This window comes from Pecten maximus, chromosome 9 (genome assembly GCF_902652985.1).
Source record: "Pecten maximus chromosome 9, xPecMax1.1, whole genome shotgun sequence".
NCBI classification, from domain to species: domain Eukaryota; kingdom Metazoa; phylum Mollusca; class Bivalvia; order Pectinida; family Pectinidae; genus Pecten; species Pecten maximus.
The window spans coordinates 16,526,959-16,549,991 of record NC_047023.1 but is presented as its reverse complement, the minus strand read 5'-3'; the positions used below and the strand labels follow the sequence as shown (position 1 = coordinate 16,549,991).

The following is a 23,033-nucleotide window of genomic DNA, read 5'->3' as shown; positions in this document are numbered from 1 at the left end:
AGAATGTTATCTAATTTTTTTTCTATTTTTTTTTTTTTTTTTTCATTTTTTCTTTGGTTTTCGTAGAAGAGAACTGTGAGAATTACGCGTGGCCGATATCGTGGTGATAACAAGTTGCTTTATACAATTTATATCTTCTGTAGAAGTTCTTGAAAAAAACGCAAACAAAATCTACATGCGATCCGAATGGACAAGAATAACGATAGCGTTGAACTTGATGGTATATATACGATATCATTAATCAGGATGGGAATTTTCTGTAAGAAGAAACCGCTTAACACTTGTACTTATAGCAATGTATTCATCAGCCAGAGTCTCGTTTGTTGAGCTTCCAAACATTTCGGAACATTTCCAATAGGACTTAATTAATATGGACATCTCATAGGTCCCGCTAATACAGTTGGAGGTTTTAGTACTCTTCCGATAACCGAGAGATGTTCTCGGAGGGTCATAAAGTCCTGGCAGATTCACGACATACCTTAGTTTTTTTTTTACGGAATTTGCTGAAGACATACACAATCACGTATATTCACTTCCCTTCTCTCCCTTATCCAATTACGTAGTTATTGTCGTCAATTTGACATTTATGGGGTTTCCTTAGATTAAAATTTTAATTGTAAAATATCAAATGTATCTATGTGAACTTACTCTTGTTCATGTACTTTTAAAATAATGTAAGTCCATTAACGTAGAGATGTAATCAACATTGTGATAAAACAGATTGAATTTCAGTTTCATATCAACAACAACACTGTACATGCACAACACATTTATTTTGTTTGTCTGGACTAACCAACCTCCCCACAACCCTTTCTCTCTCTCTTGCTCTCTCGTTTTCTTCCTTTCATTCTTCTTCCAATCTTACCATTTCTCCTTTTTTATATGTCCCTTCATTCACAAACTCGTTTTCTCTCAACGTTTTCAAAAGTACAACAAAATGAGTAAAACTTTAATGCTAATCTTATAACATATAACATTATAATTATCATCCAATTAAAAATCCCTATTTTTCAAAGTATAAAATATCATAATGTCTGACTGAAAGACTTTCTTAATAGGTAACATGTATGCAAAGTACATACTGGAAAGAAATTCTTTAAATGTCATCTGCCTCCAAAAAATGATATTAACATCACTTTACCCCAAATTCTCAACAGTGGCAAAACTACTTTGGTTCCATCAAGACATCTTTAACCATAATTTCCCTTATACACATGAAGAGATTTTTAGAAGTACTTTGTGTCTATGAAGAAATTCTCAGTAGTATTCTGTGTCCATAAGAAATTCTCAGTTGAATTTTGTGTCCATAAGAAATTCTCAGTTGTATTTGTGGCCATAAGAAATTCTCAGTTGTATTTTGTGTCCATAAGAAATTCTCAGTTGTATTTTGTGTCCATAAGAAATTCTCAGTAATATTTTGTGTCCATAAGAAATTCTCAGTGGTATTTTGTGTCCCTAAGAAATTCTCAGTAATATTTTGTGTCCATAAGAAATTCTCAGTAGCATTTTGTGTCCATAAGAAATTCTCAGTGGTATTTTGTGTCCATAAGAAATTCTCAGTAATATTTTGTGTCCATAAGAAATTCTCAGTTGTATTTTATGTCCATAAGAAATTCTCAGTTGTATTTTGTGTCCATAAGAAATTCTCAGTTGTATTTTGTGTCCATAAGAAATTCTCAGTAGCATTTTGTGTCCATAAGAAATTCTCAGTAGTATTTTGTGTCCATAAGAAATTCTCAGTAGTATTTTGTGTCCATAAGAAATTCTCAGTAGTATTTTGTGTCCATAAGAAATTCTCAGTTGTATTTTGTGTCCATAAGAAATTCTCAGTAGTATTTTGTGTCCATAAGAAATTCTCAGTAGTATTTTGTGTCCATAAGAAATTCTCAGAAGTATTTTGTGTCCATAAGAAATTCTCAGTTGTATTTTGTGTCCATAAGAAATTCTCAGTTGTATTTTGTGTCAAAAAGGAAACTTTCAGCAGGAATCTGTGACATCTGTGCACCACTGGCAATGAGGCTCAACCATTTTAACTCTCATCTTCATTTCCATGGAAACTGCCATCACCATCACCATCAAGTAGGGTCAGTTCTCGTTCCCTATCCTATAATTAGCACAGGTTAGATAAGGTAAGTAAACACATTTATACCAAAGGATAAAACACCTTATAATATATATATACAAAAAAATTAATATCCAACTAGAAAAATTACTAACTAAAATGTCAAATTCATAATTTTCAAAATATTTGTGAAGTTTCATAATAATTTTTTGTCTACAGAAATAAGATATATATTAATTAGCATTATTGTCGACAGTATACTATAAATAAAAATTCCTATTGTATAGACAGAAAAACATGATATAACATCAAATTCTTTTATAATGGAAATGCCACGACAGTAATGAAGATGTGTTTTTTCTCCATTTTATGTTATTTTCAATTTTATGAAAGCTTTTTATTTTACTGGAAACAAATTGAACATTTCAACATGTACACAAAACATTTTTTCATGAAAAACTGTAATAAAAGATATAAGTATGGATTGTACAAATCAGAGAAATTATTAGCTCCTATCATAGCAGTGAAATCTCAGTGATAAAAACTGGTAGGGAATGTTGAACATTTTGTATTTTCAATGCTATGAGAAGAATTTACAACGTCTGATGTGAATTTCCTTAGAGAAACGATGGTATATATTAAGTCTGACTGGAGACTTAATGGTTTTTATACAATTCTGGCAGCCTTCTTTGGTGGCAAATTTCTTTTTTTTCCCTCAATTATTATGTAAAAAGAAACATCATCTTATGTTTATTTTTTATTAAGAAAACAGCATGCCAACACCTGTGTTATAAGAATAATATTTCATGTTTGTTTAAAATATACTAAGAATAACAATAGCACTAGAATTACGAGACTAGATTTTTTTCTTACTATATTTTGACATTTTTCACACAAAGTCACAGTATATATACATCAGATCTTATTTGTTTATCTTTTTTATTTCAGACATTTATAGCCTACAGCACAGCTGTAGTTAGGCCTTGTTCTGATGGGAAGCCTACAGCACGGCTGTAGTTAGGCCTTGTTCAGATGTGTAGCCTACAGCACGGCTGTAGTTAGGCCTTTTTCTGATGGGAAGCCTACAGCACGGCTGTAGTTAGGCCTTGTTCTGATGGGTAGCCTACAGCACGGCTGTAGTTAGGCCTTGTTCTGATGGGTAGCCTACAGCACGGCTGTAGTTAGGCCTTGTTCAGATGTGTAGCCTACAGCACGGCTGTAGTTAGGCCTTGTTCTGATGGGAAGCCTACAGCACGGCTGTAGTTAGGCCTTGTTCTGATGTGTAGCCTACAGCAAGGCTGTAGTTAGGCCTTGTTCTGATGGGTAGCCTACGGCACGGCTGTAGTTAGGCCTTGTTCTGATGGGTAGCCTACAGCACGGCTGTAGCTAGGCCTTGTTCTGATGGGAAGCCTACAGCACGGCTGTAGTTAGGCCTTGTTCTGATGTGTAGCCTACAGCACGGCTGTAGTTAGGCCTTGTTCTGATGGGTAGCCTACAGCACAGCTGTAGTTAGGCCTTGGTCTGATGGGTAGCCTACAGCACAGCTGTAGTTAGGCCTTGTTCTGATGTGTAGCCTACAGCACGGCTGTAGTTAGGCCTTGTTCTGATGGGTAGCCTACAGCACGGCTGTAGTTAGGCCTTGTTCTGATGGGTAGCCTACAGTATGGCTGTAGTTAGGCCTTGTTCTGATGGGTAGCCTACAGCACGGCTGTAGTTAGGCCTTGTTCTGATGTGTAGCCTACAGCACGGCTGTAGTTAGGCCTTGTTCTGATGTGTAGCCTACAGCACGGCTGTAGTTAGGCCTTGTTCTGATGGGTAGCCTACAGCACGGCTGTAGCTAGGCCTTGGTCTGATGGGTAGCCTACAGCACAGCTGTAGCTAGGCCTTGTTGTGATGGGTAGCCTACAGCACGGCTGTAGTTAGGCCTTGTTCTGATGGGTAGCCTACAGCACGGCTGTAGTTAGGCCTTGTTCTGATGGGTAGCCTACAGCACGGCTGTAGTTAGGCCTTGTTCTGATGGGTAGCCTACAGCACGGCTGTAGCTAGGCCTTGGTCTGATGGGTAGCCTACAGCACAGCTGTAGCTAGGCCTTGTTGTGATGGGTAGCCTACAGCACGGCTGTAGTTAGGCCTTGTTCTGATGGGTAGCCTACAGCACGGCTGTAGTTAGGCCTTTTTCTGATGGGTAGCCTACAGCACGGCTGTAGTTAGGCCTTGTTCTGATGGGTAGCCTACAGCACGGCTGTAGCTAGGCCTTGGTCTGATGGGTAGCCTACAGCACGGCTGTAGCTAGGCCTTGGTCTGATGGGTAGCCTACAGCACGGCTGTAGTTAGGCCTTGTTCTGATGGGTAGCCTACAGCACAGCTGTAGCTAGGCCTTGTTGTGATGTATAGCCTACAGCACGGCTGTAGTTAGGCCTTGTTCCGATGGGTAGCCTACAGTATGGCTGTAGCTAGGCCTTGTTCTGATGGGAAGCCTACAGCACAGCTGTAGTTAGGCCTTGTTCTGATGGGTAGCCTACAGTATGGCTGTAGTTAGGCCTTGTTCTGATGGGTAGCCTACAGCACGGCTGTAGTTAGGCCTTGTTCCAATGGGTAGCCTACAGTATGGCTGTAGCTAGGCCTTGTTCTGATGGGAAGCCTACAGCACAGCTGTAGTTAGGCCTTGTTCTGACGGGTAGCCTACAGCACGGCTGTAGTTAGGCCTTGTTCTGATGGGAAGCCTACAGCACGGCTGAAGTTAGGCCTTGTTCTGATGGGTAGCCTACAGCACAGCTGTAGTTAGGCCTTGTTCTGATGTGTAGCCTACAACACGGCTGTAGTTAGGCCTTGTTCTGATGTGTAGCCTACAGCACGGCTGTAGTTAGGCCTTGGTCTGATGGGTAGCCTACAGCACAGCTGTAGTTAGGCCTTGTTCTGATGGGTAGCCTACAGCACGGCTGTAGTTAGGCCTTGGTCTGATGGGTAGCCTACAGCACAGCTGTAGTTAGACCTTGTTCTGATGTGTAGCCTACAGCACAGCTGTAGTTAGACCTTGTTCTGATGTGTAGCCTACAGTATGGCTGTAGTTAGGCCTTGTTCTGATGGGTAGCCTACAGTACGGCTGTAGTTAGGCCTTGTTCTGATGGGTAGCCTACAGTACGGCTGTAGTTAGGCCTTGTTCTGATGGGTAGCCTACAGCACGGCTGTAGTTAGGCCTTGTTCTGATGTGTAGCCTACAGCACGGCTGTAGTTAGGCCTTGTTCTGATGGGTAGCCTACAGCACGGCTGTAGTTAGGCCTTGTTCTGATGGGTAGCCTACAGCACGGCTGTAGCTAGGCCTTGGTCTGATGGGTAGCCTACAGCACGGCTGTAGCTAGGCCTTGGTCTGATGGGTAGCCTACAGCACGGCTGAAGTTAGGCCTTGTTCTGATGGGTAGCCTACAGCACGGCTGTAGTTAGGCCTTGTTCTGATGGGTAGCCTACAGCACAGCTGTAGCTAGGCCTTGTTGTGATGTATAGCCTACAGCACGGCTGTAGTTAGGCCTTGTTCCGATGGGTAGCCTACAGTATGGCTGTAGCTAGGCCTTGTTCTGATGGGAAGCCTACAGCACAGCTGTAGTTAGGCCTTGTTCTGATGGGTAGCCTACAGTATGGCTGTAGTTAGGCCTTGTTCTGATGGGTAGCCTACAGCACAGCTGTAGTTAGGCCTTGTTCTGACGGGTAGCCTACAGCACAGCTGTAGTTAGGCCTTGTTCTGATGGGTAGCCTACAGCACAGCTGTAGTTAGGCCTTGTTCTGATGGGTAGCCTACAGTATGGCTGTAGCTAGGCCTTGTTCTGATGGGAAGCCTACAGCACAGCTGTAGTTAGGCCTTGTTCTGATGGGTAGCGTACAGCACGGCTGAAGTTAGGCCTTGTTCTGATGGGTAGCCTACAGCACGGCTGTAGTTAGGCCTTGTTCTGATGGGAAGCCTACAGCACGGCTGAAGTTAGGCCTTGTTCTGATGGGTAGCCTACAGCACGGCTGTAGTTAGGCCTTTTTCTGATGGGTAGCCTACAGCACGGCTGAAGTTAGGCCTTGTTCTGATGGGTAGCCTACAGCACGGCTGTAGTTAGGCCTTTTTCTGATGGGTAGCCTACAGCACAGCTGTAGTTAGGCCTTTTTCTGATGGGTAGCCTACAACACGGCTGTAGCTAGGCCTTGTTCTGACGGGTAGCCTACAGCACGCTGTAGTTAGGCCTTGTTCTGATGGGTAGCCTACTGCGCGCTGTAGTTAGGCCTTGTTCTAATTTGTTTCTAGGTAACATCTGAATCCCTTCAGACACGAGACGAAAGCGAGTTATTTAGACTGAAGATCAACGCTGTCTTGATATTCAGACAGATGGCTATAATCACAAAGGTGTTACTGATATAATCAAGTTTTCTGTCAGTAATTACTTTTTTGCAACCTTCAAAAGAGAAAAAAAAAATCCTGTAAAAACCCTTTGTTAGATGTACTTATCTATTATGTAACCAACATGCATTATGTGTACATTACATGAACGTTTTAAACACCACGTAAATTTCATGAAATAGATTTATAAGTAAAAAGGCCTTTCATTTTTCTCCACTTGATGTAGATTGCTCATGATTTATAATTATCATTATATTACATGAAATGGGACTACAAACACTTCAAAAAATCAAATGATAATTTTGTAGCTTATAGTGTGCTTTACGAACTGGCATAAACACAGATTTCATTTAGTACAAAGAAAAGTTATGTTTTATAACCTAAAAATAGTAAATTGTGAATCTTATAAGTACACTGTATCTAAGTTGCGATAGAAAAGATATACATGTATACAAAATGTATGTAAGAAAAGGTATTCTTTTTAATTGCAAAAAGACATGCTATCTGAAAGTAATAATTCGTTAATGACAGGTTTTAGATTTTTTATGATATTCCAGTGTTTTTCTTTCTTTCAAAATGATATTCAAACAACAACTTGGTATACTTAACAAAAATATAAAGGGTGAAATAAAGACATTATTTTGTTTTAAATCCAACAAAACTTATTAAAAATGTAAATTTTATTCGTTTTACAACAATTGCAAAATAGCTGATGTGGAGGACTTCTCCTCCACAGGGACTTGTTTCTGTATTATATGTATTAGATAGTATATTACTATTATATATATATGTTCATGAAATGTGGACCGTAGTTTGGGATTTTGTGCCAATTCCCTGTGTTCTCCTCTCCGACAGTTGCTAACGGACACACTATAGCAATAAATCTTTTGTAGCATGTATAGAAATTACATATTGTAAGCCACAAAATTTTCAGATAAACTAGAGATTATTCTTGTGAACAAAAATATATGTCTCCCCTTCTTCCTTACTTGGCATTGAATTTTATTGCACACATTCGACCTTGAGGTCAAGGTCACAATGATTCAATGACAAAGCTATGCACTTTGTCAGTGATAAAAAAGGTAAACAGCAAATTTTTCATTAAAATAATTTTTTTTAGATGGTTTAAAACCTATTGCTTGGACAAACATTATTGGGAAAATATGCAATTATTTGACCTTTGACCTTGAACCTGAGGTAAAGGTCACAGTGACCAAACATCAGGGCACTGCACATCATCTAAAGGTGATGCAAGTTCATGTTTACTGAAAGTTTGGTCAAGTTATCTTCAACTGTTTAGAAAGTATGGCCCAGACAAGAAATTATTGGGAGAAACAGGTAAATGATATGTCTCCCTTCATTTGAATTTATTGGGGAGACATAATAAAATAGTATGTGTACATCTGTATTATCATTCATACCATATCTATCTCTAAACCATCTTCACCTTCACTTCACTTCAAAATATCACAAAGTAAATACAAATTTTACCTTTCTGTAACTTTAATTTTGTCTTGATAATTAGATAATTTTTACTGGTCCTATAAGCCTTAACAAATTTGTTAAAAATTGAGTTATCATGAGATATTTTCAGCTGCATGCATGTATATATCTCTTACTAATTTTAGGTGACATGCAAACATAGAGTTGACCATGCAGTAAGTAGAGGAGAGTGTTGAACAAGAGGAGTTAACTTAACACTAGAAAGGAGGGAAACAATACAGGGGGAGGAAACTCAGTGATTTCCAAGATAACTTGGTGAAAAAGGGAGATAATTTGTGAGACCACACAGTGATGAAAGAAAATAGGTGGCATGTCATCAATTAAAAGGAATATTGTAGCTAGAGCCATATATGCTGCTGCATGGTGTCATAACATTAACTCTCAATGTGAACAGAGACCTTTACATATAGTTATTTAATTCTCTGTTGTGAAAGCTACAGAATTTGATTGGAAATGAATGAATAGGGAAGTAGGGACAAACATTATTTTTCACATTGGTAACCAGCCTAAATGAAAGTTACATAGTAATTAAACTGACAAATGGTGAGGTAAAATACAAAGTGAAATAAATCAGTAAGAAATCACATATTAAAGGGGGATAATTTGGTAACAACACATTTGGTGATGACTTTGTATGTCAAAAAAGCTCTTTGAGAACACAAAGATGATAATTTTGTGGTATGAGTACAAGGGAGGTAATTGGATGAAATTTGTTTGTTTGCTGGGTTTATCAGCCCGTGAGGAGTCATGGTCATTTTGAAGCGGGGTCTCCTTGAAGTAGTTGGTAACTCAATGAACAAATGGGAGGCCTGCCGCATGCCATCCAGAACAATTAGGGAAAAGTGTGTTGCCTAAAGACACAATGATAGTACAGACGGTGTGTTTCTGAGCTTCATGAGAAACACAAACTGCCATGGGTATGGTGTATTGAACCACATGTCTCTGACATTTACCTGAGGTTATGTAACCAGTTATATTTAACCAACTGAGCTAGTGCTACTTCAATCGGATGAGAAGTAGCAGTAGCACACATAAATGATAACATAAAGGGAGGTAATTGGGTGAAAAGTAACACACAAGAAATGATATCATAAAGGGAGGTAATTGAGTGAAAAGTAACACACAAGAATTGAAAACATAAAGGGAGATAATTGGGTGAAAAGTAGCACACAAGAATTGAGAACATAAAGGGAAATAACTCTGTGGTATGAACACAAGGGAGGTAATTGGGTGAAAAGTAACACAAAAGAAATGAGATCAAAAAGGGAGGTAATACGCTTGCGTGGAGTAGTAAAGAATGGATAAAATTAATGTTTACACTCGATGCTCTCCTTCCTTGTCGGGATACTTCCTGTGAAAGCAAACATATAACAAAAATGTAACTCATGGCAACATGTTTCTACTATTGAGACCGAAGCAGCAAGCACAAAAAAAAAGATACAGTTAGCATCAATAACGTCCTACTTGCTATTTATTGATAATCTAAAATGTCACACATCGTTGATTAACTACAATAAATAGTAACCTGTATTTACTAAGTTACATATCAAGTATATTTTCTAGCATTTCTTTTAAACAAAATGCACTTGCATCTAGTAATGCACCATAATATGGTAATGAAGATGATCATTAACATTTTTGTCTGAACGAAAAAAATCAGAATTACGACTTACATCAAAGGTAGATTCCATACATTAGGACATGGCAAACTGACACCATAAAAACATGCTCATCCAAGTTACTTTTGTAATACTGATTTCGGTCAATTAGAAGAAGGTATATTATATGTATCATATATCTATGAAGTCACAAATGAAAGTGGAGTTAAGACACCAGAAATAAGTTATTAGAAGTCAGAACATCTGATGTGTTATGTAGAATATTTGTTTTGTTTATTATATAACATGGAGAATTCATCAGAAATATTATATAATATTGAATATATACAGTAGAACCTGTTTGTAGTACAGTGTATTTATATATACACATATATGTATGTATAGTGTTAACAACCCTGTCAATACTGATACCCTATAATAATGACTCCCTGTCCATAATGACTCTTTATATTGAATCCGGTCTCTCATAAGTCATTGTACAATGTATGATGATAAACCACATCTTTTATGACTTCCTGTTAATTAATCCCTGTCATTTGTGACAGTCCCTGTCTATAATAAACCCTTCATATGATGACACCCTGTCTAAAGTGACTCCCTGCCTTTTGTGACAGTCCCTGTCTATAATAAACTCTGTATATAATGACACACTGTCTATAGTGACTATTACAGTTTTTTGTTACAGTCCGGAGTCCCTGTCTATAATCAATATTATTTTAAAATTTGTATGCAATTAGGATGAAATTATTTTCTCCTTGATATGTTATGCTAATAGGTGGCGCTATTTGTATATTTGCATGTACGCGTGGGCAAGTCGGGCCTACATGTGGCTTAGTACCTGGGCTCGTCATTAAGTCAAACATGTAAATGTACATTAATTTTTTATAATTATAAGGTTAATTTGCTGTCGATAGTTTGAGGGTATAACTCATTAAATTAGAGTATATTTAATTTGTTGGAATCTAATGTCTTTGAAAGCTTTATGGAACGGATAATATCAATTACATTGTCTTTATGTTTGACAAATGTAATTTGATTTGATTAAATCATGTGGTAGCTCTGTTGCTGTGAAATATATTTCCATTTCATATGTTTTTGTTCTGTTTATCCTATTGGATAAGTTAAAGGAGAAATCCTGTATAAAGAAATTCTGTCTAAAGTGACTATCTGCCTTTTATGACAGTCTGGAATCCCTGTCTATAATAAATCCTGTATATAAAGAAATTCTGTCTAAATTGACTCCCTGCCTTTTATGACAGTCCCCGTCTAATAGACGGAATATATATTATGATCAAAATGACCATAAAATCATTATTACCAGCAAATGACCAATCAATACTAGTACTCTGGTCAAGTGACCAGTCAAAGTTAAATAGCACAGTATATGGTACTAATTCTATGTTTCTAAGATTTGTGTACAGTGGAACATTGGTTATCTGGAGAGATTATTCTGCCACAGATATTTCTGTACCATTTAGAAGCAATCAATTAAAAAAAAATTCTCTACAATCTGGAACGATATTTTGGAGAAAAATTATCTAAATTACCAAGGTTCCACTGCAAATATCTAAACTATTACAGAGCAACATATCAGTCTGGTATCATCTTACAGGTTTAAAGAAGAATAGAATGTTAATCCATCTGACCATCTAAAGTATAATGTTATCAACACCAGTATCATATTCTTTCAAAGAAAATATGAAAATAAAGTTCCCGTTAACATACAGAGAGTTAATATCTAAGATAAAATCTATAGCAATTAAAAGTCAATTTTGAAAATAAAACTCCACACTGAAGGATATTGTATTTTTGTATTATAAATTACTTCATGATAAGAAAAGATTATGTAACAATAGTTCAACTTGCATTCCCTGCAGGAAACAAAAGCCCATAGCCTGTTTTATTGTCTAAACCACTTACAAGTCATCGATGGAACCATATCTCTGAAACGGATATTTGATGTCATATGTAGAAACAAGAAATAGTAAAATGATTCACTGAAGAAAAGGAATTTTTAAATCCCACTTAACCTTCACCACAACTACATAAAGTCTGTATATATGTAACATGTCGGTTCCCATCAGGTCTTCACTGTATTCAAGTCTTTTTTTTTTCTTTTTTTTTTTTTAATATGTACGTACTGTCAGTATGCATTTTTTTTGTTTTTATTTTTTTGTTTTTTTGTTTGTTTTATTGACTGAAAAAAAATTGTTGTAAATCTGCATGTAAGGACAATATACAATATACTAGAATATATAACTCTTTTAAAACTAAGGCCCAGAACTGCCTCTAATGTTTTTGGACCAAATCACCTGTCAAGTCATTTTAAACCATGATTTAACAAAATAAACTTGCATTGGACCATAGGAATCAGTTTTAATATTATGATGGTTTTTATATTAAGATTAAATGATGATTTTTTGCATCAAAATTAAAACATAGTTGTAAACTTTTCAAAAGCAAGAGAGATTTCAGATTGGGAACATTCTGGTAAACAGTAGTTTGTTAATTTTTCATACAATCACCAAAGTATGATCACACAACCACTAAACCATCACACGACAAATCACACAATTGTCATCATCATGTACAATCACCAAAACGTATCAAATTGTCATATCATGCATCATTAAGCGTTCATGTAATTAAAAGTAATATTTAATAAGTAAAATTAGTTTAACATATGACTTGTTTGTTTTTTTCTTCTGTTTATATATTTCAAAACTTTCTGATTTTTTTTTTGGTTTTCATTGAAGTAAACTGCAATGTTATGATACATCTTGTAAAATGTTCCAATATACCTGTTAATTGGAGATATTCTTGTCATATGATAAACAGAATCTTTACTCTTGTACATCTGATACAGAATTTGTCAGTTTCATAGAATGATTGAACCATATCATTCTCCAAAAGGCATATTCTGGAGATACTTTTTGACAAATTTATACAACATGTACATTTGTAAATGATTCTTGCTCACTCGTCAGTGGATATTATAAACCATATTTTAGGTATGGTAGGATGGTTGATATATTTTAGATTTTACCATATTTTATCTGTAACTAATCCATAAATACCACTTGTACCTTGTAATATATCTATATAAACATTGTTTGTTATTTTTCATTCTGATTTTAAAAAAACTGCAGCCAAATTCCTGTTTTATTATGGAATTAAAATGTTTCTGTCCTTTATTTTGCTGGATTCATCACCCTGTAAAACCCAGGATCATTTTGAAATGTGGTCTCTTTGTAGTTGTAGTAGCTTGAGGCTACCTCACAAACTAATACATGGGATGACTGTCGCATGCTATACAAAGCAATTGTGGTTAAGGTGCCTGCCCAAGAACACATCCACAACAGCACAGGAAAAATTCTATGACCATAGCTTACCAAGAAATGTGAATCACCTGGGTAGGGATTGAACCACACCTGGGATTATCACTTGGGTAGGGATTGAACCACACACCTGGGATTATCACCTGGGTAGGGATTGAACCACACACCTGGGATCATCACCTGGGTAGGGAACAAACCACACACCTGGGATCATCACCTGGGTAGGGATCGAACCACACACCTGGGATCATCACCTGGATAGGGATTGAACCACACACCTAGGATCATCACCTGGGTAGGGATCGAACCACACACCTAGGATCATCACCTGGGTAGGGATTGAACCACACACCTGGGATCATCACCTGGGTAGGGATTGAACCACACCTGGGATCATCACCTGGGTAGGGATTGAACCACACACCTGGGATCATCACCTGTGTAGGGATCAGACCCTCACTCCTTTGATCTTCACCTGAGGTTGTATTAGTCTAATGATGTAGAGACAGGGCTATGGCGTCCATCTCTAGGTGTATATACACATCGGTTAATTACAGGTAAAATATGGTAAGGGTAAGTGAACTCTCAACAGGATACATAATAATTTAGTTTATAATTGTTTTATATATAACATCACATTAAGTACAGTACATGTAAATATGTTTTTTAGTCATACAGAAATCATACCTTTCCACCCTTTGATAAAAAGAATTATTTCAAATGATTTATTAATGATAATTTTGCTTTTTGGGAAATCGCATGTACATGTATTGTTTGATTATATATTCATTCATTTTTGTGAATATTTAAATCTGAGATTAAATAATAACATGAATGCATGTCTAAATAGATAAATAAAATTGTAATGTACTATTAGCAATCCCTTAAATCCAAACAAACTCTGGCTTTAGAAAAAATAAACAAAGGGCAATAACTCTATAAAACCTGCTCAGAATGTAAAATATTCCTTACTACGTTTAAGCATGATGACAAATTCAAATCAAATCATGAATGATGATAGGGCAAGCATTAAATATATCATGTAGGTTTTCAGTATCATATGATACACACTCACCCGCAGTCCGAGAATGCGCTCACTGAGAATCTTGAGGTGATACGGGTCTTTGGTCAGCATAAGTTCTCTCTTCAGACGATTTATTTCCCTGTTTGTGTCTCTCTGCTTCCGTTCAAGTTCCATGATTTCTTGATGTGTCTGATCACAAATTCTACAAAAAGGATTAATCAACTTTTTTTTACATACTATTAATTCACAAACAAGTACATATATGGAACATAACTTGAATCTTCATATTATTGAAATATTTCACAAAAGATTTAAAAGATTCAAATAATGAGATCATGCATCAAATTTGTTGATTTTTTTCCCAACAAATAAAATACATGTATTAAGAAGAAATGGTCACTTTATTAGACTTGAGGTGACAAAATTTAGTCAATCAACTATATGGATTAATTTAAATACCGACAGAAATTTTAAGAAAAAAAATATTTCTTTTCATTTCACTGTATAGTTTATTGAAAACTAAACCATGTCTAGTAAAAAGCCTACCAATGCGTATTAAATTACAGTAAAACCTAACAAGCCCAACAACAACCCAATACCAATAGGTACACTTCTGTTGTCTTTAACCCAATCTTTTACTTTGAATCAAAATTTCTATTTGTTCCATAGACTTATTCAAAACGAATAAGATTAATTTATTCTCACTTTTGATATTCCTTCTTTAGAGCGTCTGACATGGCTAGCGAGTTCTTGATGAGTTGTTTATAGGTAGGACCTGGTTTTGTGGGTGGAGTCAAGGATAAACAGTAACTTGTGAATACAGGCAGTAAAAGCATTACATGTCCAGCAAGTTAATGACACTGTAAAGGCAGTAAATAAAGACAAAAACATTGAGAAATACAAAATTTAGGAAAGGATATGGGAGTCCAACAATCTCTGTCCGGCGAACTTTTCGACCAGGTTGATGGAAGTCCTTAAGTTGTCTCATATGGAGGAAGTGAGAAATCAATGGGCTTCTTCCGGAGGTGTTGAACATCACACGCTCATAGTTAGGGCCTGGTCCTATCTGGTGTGACTGTGGATCAAATAAACATAGTTAGGGCCTCACCAAAATTAAGATTACAAATGTACAAAGTCAGGAGCTAAAGGATGAGAGAATTTGTTGGAGAAGCTGTCTCTGTTCTGGAACCAACTGTGAATACAATTAAAAATTTATGGTTGAATTTATTTTCATGTTAATTGGACATTTATTCGGACACAATTCTCAGGATTTCCCTAAAAGTGGTCTCATAATTTAGGTTTTGACTATATACAAGATAATATTTGAAATAATCTATAATTTATTTCCTTTCATAGTCATGAATAACTGGATTATGAATGATGTATGATGGTAAAGGAGCTATATATGTTTAAGGACACAAAAAATTACCTTTCACATTAGATAGTTTGATAGATTAGAACATGAGTACAGAAAAAAAAAGTTATCCATTTGTACAGCTGGGTAGACTTGAATAACAAAAAAAGTATCATGCTCAAGGATACAACAAACAGACATCTCTAATCTTCCAGTCAGGAGCAAATAATCCTCATACAGAAACTTCACTTTAAATTGTAGGTCTTAAAACTTTAACGAACAGCAGGAACTAACAGTTTTTAACAATGTCATGTTCAACAAAAACAACAAAACCTCACACATCTGACCCTGTTTTCTTTATTTTTGAAAATGAATGACATTATGTCAGGATCAATGTCTTGATATAAACACTGCTAATCAATTCACGAAAAAGTACACTGTACAATGTATTGCGTGTATTCAGAGCAACAACACTTCCTGTGCTTATCTGAAGATGATATTTCAATCCTCTGGAGAATGATTTTTTTATTCAAATTGCTTAGAGCCTGAGGTTCTGTCGTTTCAGTATTTATAAAACTGTAAAGAAATCTGGGTTAAATAATTCAAATAAAGACAAATAATTTTACCTAACAAAGGCATATATACTTACCAATCCCCCACGTGTTATGCAAATTCCTGGATAGTTAAACTGAACAAAATTTTGTGTGAAGGTAAATTTTACAGTATCCTAAGTTAAAAACTAACCCATTCCATAATTTATACTCTTGTTTAATGGAAATTAACTTTAAACATTTTTTTTTTTAATTCAAAAATAAAAACTTTTTTTTGATATTATTTGAAATTGCAAAACTTGAAAATAAAGTAACATTATGGTAATCAAATGAAATTAATAAATTTAATAAATCAGTGAAATAATAATTGCTGTAATGAGAGCTGCCACATTTAAGTCAATGAGACTTCACTTTTTAATGTTAATGACATAAGTCCCACAAGTGGCCAAGCCAGAGAAACTGGTTCATAAAACTCACCTCTTTAGGTTTACGCCGCGGGGTGCCACAAGTGGCCATTCGGGATGGACTGGTCCGTGAAAACTTTTGATCAAACTGTTGATTCACCATGCCGGTACTCTGCATTGTTAAGTTACTGGCTGTGGTCATTTTGGTGACCTCGCGTGACGGGAGAGGAGTTGGACCATTGGACACACCATTACCGTTGTTCTCAACACCCCATAGTTTGTCTATCAGTTTGTTAAAGGAGTCAACGTCTAACGAAAGCTTCACTAAAATACAAAATCAGTGTTAAACTTTAGATGTATATTCAATTGAAAGTTCATATACATTTGTACTTAATGTAAACTTAATTTATTTTACAACGATTGCGAAAAAAGTTATATTAATCACGCTTGTTGGCCTGGATGGAAACATGTGAGGGGGTCTTAATGTGGGGGAAATCGGAGTACCCAGAGAAAATCAACATTTGTATTTGGTTAATCTTCATAAAAAACGAAGAAATATAGACAGACAGACAGCTGATACACAAAAGGACAAAGAGGGATGGACAGACATCCTGCTAAACATATTTGTTAAAAAAATGTAAATAATTCTGTTGATAAATCAAGATGGTGATTTTTATTGAAAACAAAAGAATTATTTTGTTAATTACTTAAGAAACATATTGTGCGTCCTTTGTTTAAAGTCACCTGCATCACGCTGCCCACTCCCCTTACCCCAAAATTTTAAATAAAATACATGTACTGACTGTCATTGCTGAATGAAGTGACCATCATCTTTTTGGCGTCCTTGCCCTGGTTTTCCACACCTCGGTGCTTGGCCTCCATTCGTTTCACATCCCAACTCTTGTAAACATTAGGCATGGGTCTAAGGCCTGCAAACAGTCATGTTCATTATACACTTCTCTTCAACTGTTTTTATAAGATATATATATACAAGAAAAGCGAACCTCATTTTTCCGTTCCATTAGGAAAATTGTCATAAATGTCGGTGAAATTTTCAAGCATTTTATGGAAATTAATTCTAAAATCATACAAAAAAATCATTCTCAAATTATGACAAACATATAAATATCTTTTTTACATTGTAGTAAGCATCAATCCATGTTACATGTTCAGAAAATATGAAAATATAAGTCCGTTAATACTCTTATCAATGAATTTCACCTGTTATCCATTCCACTACAGTATTAATGAGATCCTGTTTGAATTGTTCGTCCATTTTTCCTCGGGATTCTGGGAAAGCTTCCCAGTATGCCATAAACACAGCCTGTGCCAGACAGTCTGGATAAACCTGGACAAATACAAGATAGTCCCACATCAAAACAACCAAATAACCACCTAAAACTAAATATAGATATGTGAAAACTTACAAGGTAGTCTGAGCAATACATTATAGTCACCAAACACCAGACATATGCTTAAGTAGCAAAAATTATCAAAAGGCCATGAAACTTTCACAATTTACATATGATTTGGTATCACTTGATATACTTGGTATTTTTCATCTCAAAAGTTATTCACATGCAAAATTTGATATGCGTATGTCTTCAGTAAAATAAAAATGAAAGGTATTTCTGAAATCAATGTCCTTACTACCCTGGTAGTAAGATAAACACTAATAAAATAATTGAAAAAAAATCAAAAATCCTCTAAGATAAAATGAATTAATATCTTTCATGGCAAAGAAATATCTACCTGGAAATTATATTCAATCTCCTTACTGAAACAGATAATTTCAGTACAGAAACCTAATTCAACACTGCAATTACATGTATTCTAATTTTAAATGAACAAAATGCAATCTGAAAAAGACAATTTAATTTTCATACTAATGTTAAACAATACAATATCATGAATAGTATTACATAAACTGCTATTTGATAGCATTAACACACAGGTACTACATGTACATACAAAATTACTTACAGCCAAAAACTTGTCCTTTACATCTGTATGAATACTGGTAAAAAGGCCAACAAAACTGTCAGCAATTCTGTCAAACAGCAGGTCAAGGTCATCTTGTCGATTAGGCTGAAATATACAATACATAAATGTCAAGGTCACATTATTTGGGCAACCTAGAGGACATTTGATCTAAACTTTCAGAAAACCCAGTTTCTGGACATTAACTTTTAACTAATTTGAAAATATTTGATATGATGACTCGCACAGTTTCAAGGTCATTTTCTTTTTTAAACTGTTAAAAAGATGATAACAACTTTTTCTTTTTTTCATATTAGATACACATTATTAAAACATGTTTTTATAAAATTCAGATGTGATTCTCAAAAAAATAACTGCATATGATGTATATTCTTATAGTCTAGTTTTTCTTCAAATAAAATTTTATAAAATAATAAACAAACATCATCCAGAGGAAGAAAATCTGTTGTTTTTTTTATACTCTTTTTTCAGGTTTTCACTTTCACTGATTGAGAAAGCTACCATGATATAAAGTATGAGAGAGCTACCATGAGATAAAGTACGCATTGAAAATAATGTAGTGAATCTTAAAAGAGATGTGCAGTTATTAAAAGTCATACCTTAATGACATCAACAGTAAATCTTTATCAACAATAACACTAATGATTTTGTACTTACATCATATTTACTCAGGAAGAACCACCAGAAAGTGTCTTGCATCATGGCTACCGAAGCCTCAGACAAAAACAGTTTCTTCCAGAATTTCTTGAACCCAGGCTGTAAGAAATATATTCAACATATTTTGAATAAAAAAATCAGTCATTTGTTATCAAAATGTCATTATCAAACATTTTTTAAGTCTACTAAACAACAAAGATTGAAAAACAGATAATTCAATGTTACTGTAAATGATGAAAAAAACCCCATCTGAATGAAAGGTGTACATACTAAATTGGTCTGTATAGGTTAAACTATCACATTTTACGGTAATTAAGTGAGCAAATGAGGAAACAACACATACATTGAAATTCTGTGCCTTTGTGACGCGATGAAGAATGGGTGGAGATTCCATTTGTCCTGGAAGTTCTATCAGTTCTCCATGGCGGAAACCAGGGAACTGGCAGTACTCCAGGCTCTTCTTCCTAGTTTCCATCATTGATTCAGCAAAGTCCTGTTATAAAGGAAAATTACATTTTTGTACTGTCCTCTCTTAAACCAGTAAAATGTATCTTATTCTTCATTCTTGGATATTGTATCAAAAAAAGTACCAAGTTTATAGCATTTTGTACACTCAGTTTATCCCAGACACTCTAGAAAACAGGAAATATAAAAATACTACTCATCACAAGCTATTTATTTTTTGTATTCCAATGTAATTATTTTTAAGAAGAGCCGTGTTTGTACCTATAACTGGGTAGTATACTCATTCATATTCTGTTGTAACCTCAGAATGAAATCCATTGACCTTTGACCTAGATATGAAGTGACCTCTGAGTGACCTACCATAGTTTTGTGACCCCTGGCACTGTGATGTGACTTAACTGCATCAGATTCGGACATCTCTGTTAGAAAAGCTGAAATTAAAAAATGAATAAAAAGATAGAAAATTTCTTAATTTTTTTTTCAAAAAAGGACATAAGTCCAACAAAATAAACTGTGTGATAAGAATATAAAGCAGCTAAATAGAAAAAACTTCTTACAAAAAAAATCTTCTTCTATTTCATCCATTGTACATGAATCAGAAATGAAGGATACTTAGAACATAACATTCATCATTTTTATATCATATGTATTCCAATCTAATTGCCAATTAAAAAAAAAAAAAAAAATGAAAAAAGGTGATTACTTACAGATACACAAATGATCCCTTACCTTTAATTAGAATACATTGCTCTAACCTACCCTCAAATCAATTGAGTGTTTTATGTTCAAATCACTTGAGTGCTTTACCCTCAAATCAACTGAGTGTTTTACCCTCAAATCACTTAAATGTAATTTTTTTCGTAATGATAATATCTAATTTAAAACTATGTAAAAAGTGTACAGCAGTCATTGACACATATACCACAAATTAGCATTTTACATACCATCTTTAGGATACAGATACCTGAATTATGATATTAGTTTGACTAAAATTTATCTTACTTTTTGACGGAGAGAAAAACAACCTATCCTGGCCATGCTGATCTTGTTTTTCTTCAGACACTATCTGATCGGAGTAAAAGTGTAATTTTTCTTCCAGTTCATCAAGTCGAAGTTCTAGTTCCTCCAATTTATTGAGTCCCAGCGCTAGTTTCTCTTAAGGAATCATATACTAGTTATAATGTTTTATTTTCAGGTGATGAATTTCAATGATGTACCATATTATATAACAATAACTTACCCTCAATAAAAACAATACATGTAGTGATATTTTCAAACCATGCCTTTTCACAATTCTTTGATATGGAATACATAATGTTTATAGTGAAACCAGTATTTTTCTTTGTTTCAAACTAAGATTCAAGTAAAACAATAGCCTACTTCCAGCAGGGTGTAAGAATTATACCTGCTGCCCCCCTTGCATGATCGTAAGTGGCAACTAAATTTTGGATCTTATTTTTTCTCTTCTTTCTGAACTTTCTTCCTCATGTCTCCCTTGACAATACCTCACTTTAGGACTTTAGGTGAGCGTTCACCCTTGTGAGGAATTGGGTTCTGTCCCCTGGCAAAGACATACCAGTCTTTAAAAATGGTAGTTGCTACTCCTGTTTAGCACTCAGATGAAGCCATCCTTAAATAGGACGTTATGATAAACCAAACTAAACCAATCCAATCAATTTTACAGTTTAAACGATCTCTTATCAATGTAAATGAAGAATGGTAACAACTAGTTAGCTAATCTGGATCACAGCAAAGGTAGGAAAAACGGTCTTGTTTGATTATCTTGATAAAAGGATACGGGCTGATTCCCTAAGGAGGTCTGCAATTTCCTCCTGTGATCCCAGCAGTAAAATTTCCCCTTCCAGGTCTAATGCCCCCTCTGAGGTAAGACGCTGGGGCCATTCTGTCTACAAACATTTACAAGTGTGTTAATCAGTCATTTAGTTGATGAGTCTGGGTGGTAGTAATTAGGAACCATTAAACAAATAATTAAAAACTTTATTCTATCTTAAAATTGTATGTTATTATGTATTTGGAAGTTCTATTGTTACAAAATAAAATACTGGGTAGTCATTACTAGATCATTCAGTACAAATAAGTTGTTGAACAGAATTAGGAATAAAATATTATATGCAGTCAAACTTCATTATAAACACTGAAAACATAATATAGACATGCACATACCATTCAAAGGCAAAAATTAACAGTGGTACAATGTCATTAATTCAAATTAATGCAACTCTCAAACTACGATCTTTTCAACAAATATTTGATGTAAATCAAAACTTTCACCAAAAAGATGTGCTGATTTGATATACATTCATATATAGTTATTGATATAGATATCAGCAAAAAAGAAGGGGCATACAAATTCTGTCATTTGCTAAATAATTGATACATAGTAAATTGTATCATTTCATGTTAGTTGGTCAGATCCCAATTAAAATTATCTAAAAATCTTGATTAGAGAAACTATTCTCACCAGTCCTTCGACCTTTAGGAACTCCTCAAATGTTTTTGGGGGCTTTTCTTTTTCCGGTGCTGGAACAGGGCTTTTATCCTCCTCATCCTTCATCTCCAGCTGAGCCATAATGGCCACTACACGAGGATCCATGGTTTATACTCTGTTACAAATAAAACACAGCAAACTAATTGTGGATTCCAACATAGGCCTTGAAATAATATCTAATCATGTGTACATAAACAAAAGTAAACAATTTTTAAGTACTCAATGGAATTATGTATTTACCTTGAGCTCAGATGACGTTTAAATATTTGTATCCCGGAGACTCAATACAGTAACTTTGAGCTGAAAAGCGATTTTTTTTTCGAAACAATGTAAAAGCTACATCTTTTTAAAAGGACATATCCGGGCATTTATTAGCGGTCTAATGAGTAACTCCGACAGTGTATCATCGTATCGTATCAAACATTTAAAATATCAATACTTACTTGATCTTATCTTCGTATCTCTATCTAGTACATGCCAAGAGAATAGCTTCACAAAGGTAAATCTAATATGCAACTTCGTTGCTATGAACGCCTTTCGTCGCCATTTTCTTTTCGTATTTGGATTACTTCCCTTGAACAGGTGCGTGCGTTCGAGTAAGAATTTCTTCGTTCCGTTCGATTACAGAATATGTAGCAAACATTTTTGATGCTACTTTTCATAAGAACATAATTAATACTTTCTCATCATTTTATATATCTATATACAAACCACTTTTGGATTAAAAAATATTTGTTCAAAAACGTTGGATATTTCATATAAAAGAAAGTACATGTATTTAATTTCATATGATTTATTAGTTTCTTCGAGAGGAAACTCAGGCAAATGATTTATCTGCATACCTTTTAAAAGGCCGATTTGGTTTCATTATTTGTTTGCTGGGTTTAACACCCCCTGAACAGTCAAAGTCATTTTGAGACAAGTCTCCTCTAGTCAGCAACAACTTACCAAACAAGCACATTTTATTGCAGTTATCTCCCCTCATACATTTGCAAATTTTCTTTGCATCAGAGATATTTTGGAAATCTGTAGTGTCTGTGGTATAAAAGTAAAATTTTGAGATGTTAAAACTATTAGTGACAATGAAAAAGTATTCCTGTTCTCCTGTTGAATATTATGCAAAAAATTCTCTGTCAGAAACAAGCTTCAATGGAGTCATCGGAAATCCGATA

The 23,033-nt window shown here is 35.1% G+C and overlaps 1 protein-coding gene across 5 annotated transcripts; it reads right to left on the bottom strand.

Annotated features, from left to right (window-relative positions):
* Positions 1-754: 754 nt before the first annotated feature.
* Positions 755-22,419, bottom strand: LOC117335138 (protein FAM227B-like). Of its 5 annotated transcripts, none has more exons than XM_033895076.1 (17): positions 22,305-22,419; positions 21,835-21,976; positions 21,151-21,259; positions 20,355-20,498; positions 19,713-19,783; positions 19,231-19,380; positions 18,888-18,986; positions 18,213-18,317; positions 17,451-17,577; positions 17,033-17,158; positions 16,303-16,553; positions 14,841-14,995; positions 14,626-14,703; positions 13,972-14,122; positions 13,584-13,592; positions 9,258-9,290; positions 755-2,104 (listed from the first exon to the last, which is right to left on the bottom strand). In XM_033895076.1, exons 2-17 carry the CDS (start codon positions 21,964-21,966, stop codon positions 2,030-2,032), a joined length of 1,815 nt encoding a protein of 604 aa, XP_033750967.1. In that variant the 5' UTR covers positions 21,967-21,976; positions 22,305-22,419; the 3' UTR covers positions 755-2,029. The 5 variants fall into 5 exon arrangements, with proteins under 5 accessions (XP_033750967.1, XP_033750969.1, XP_033750971.1 ...); XM_033895078.1 differs by lacking the exon at positions 13,584-13,592 and adding an exon at positions 11,479-11,501; XM_033895080.1 differs by lacking the exons at positions 9,258-9,290; positions 13,584-13,592 and adding an exon at positions 11,479-11,501.
* Between the last annotated feature and the right edge of the window lie 614 nt (positions 22,420-23,033).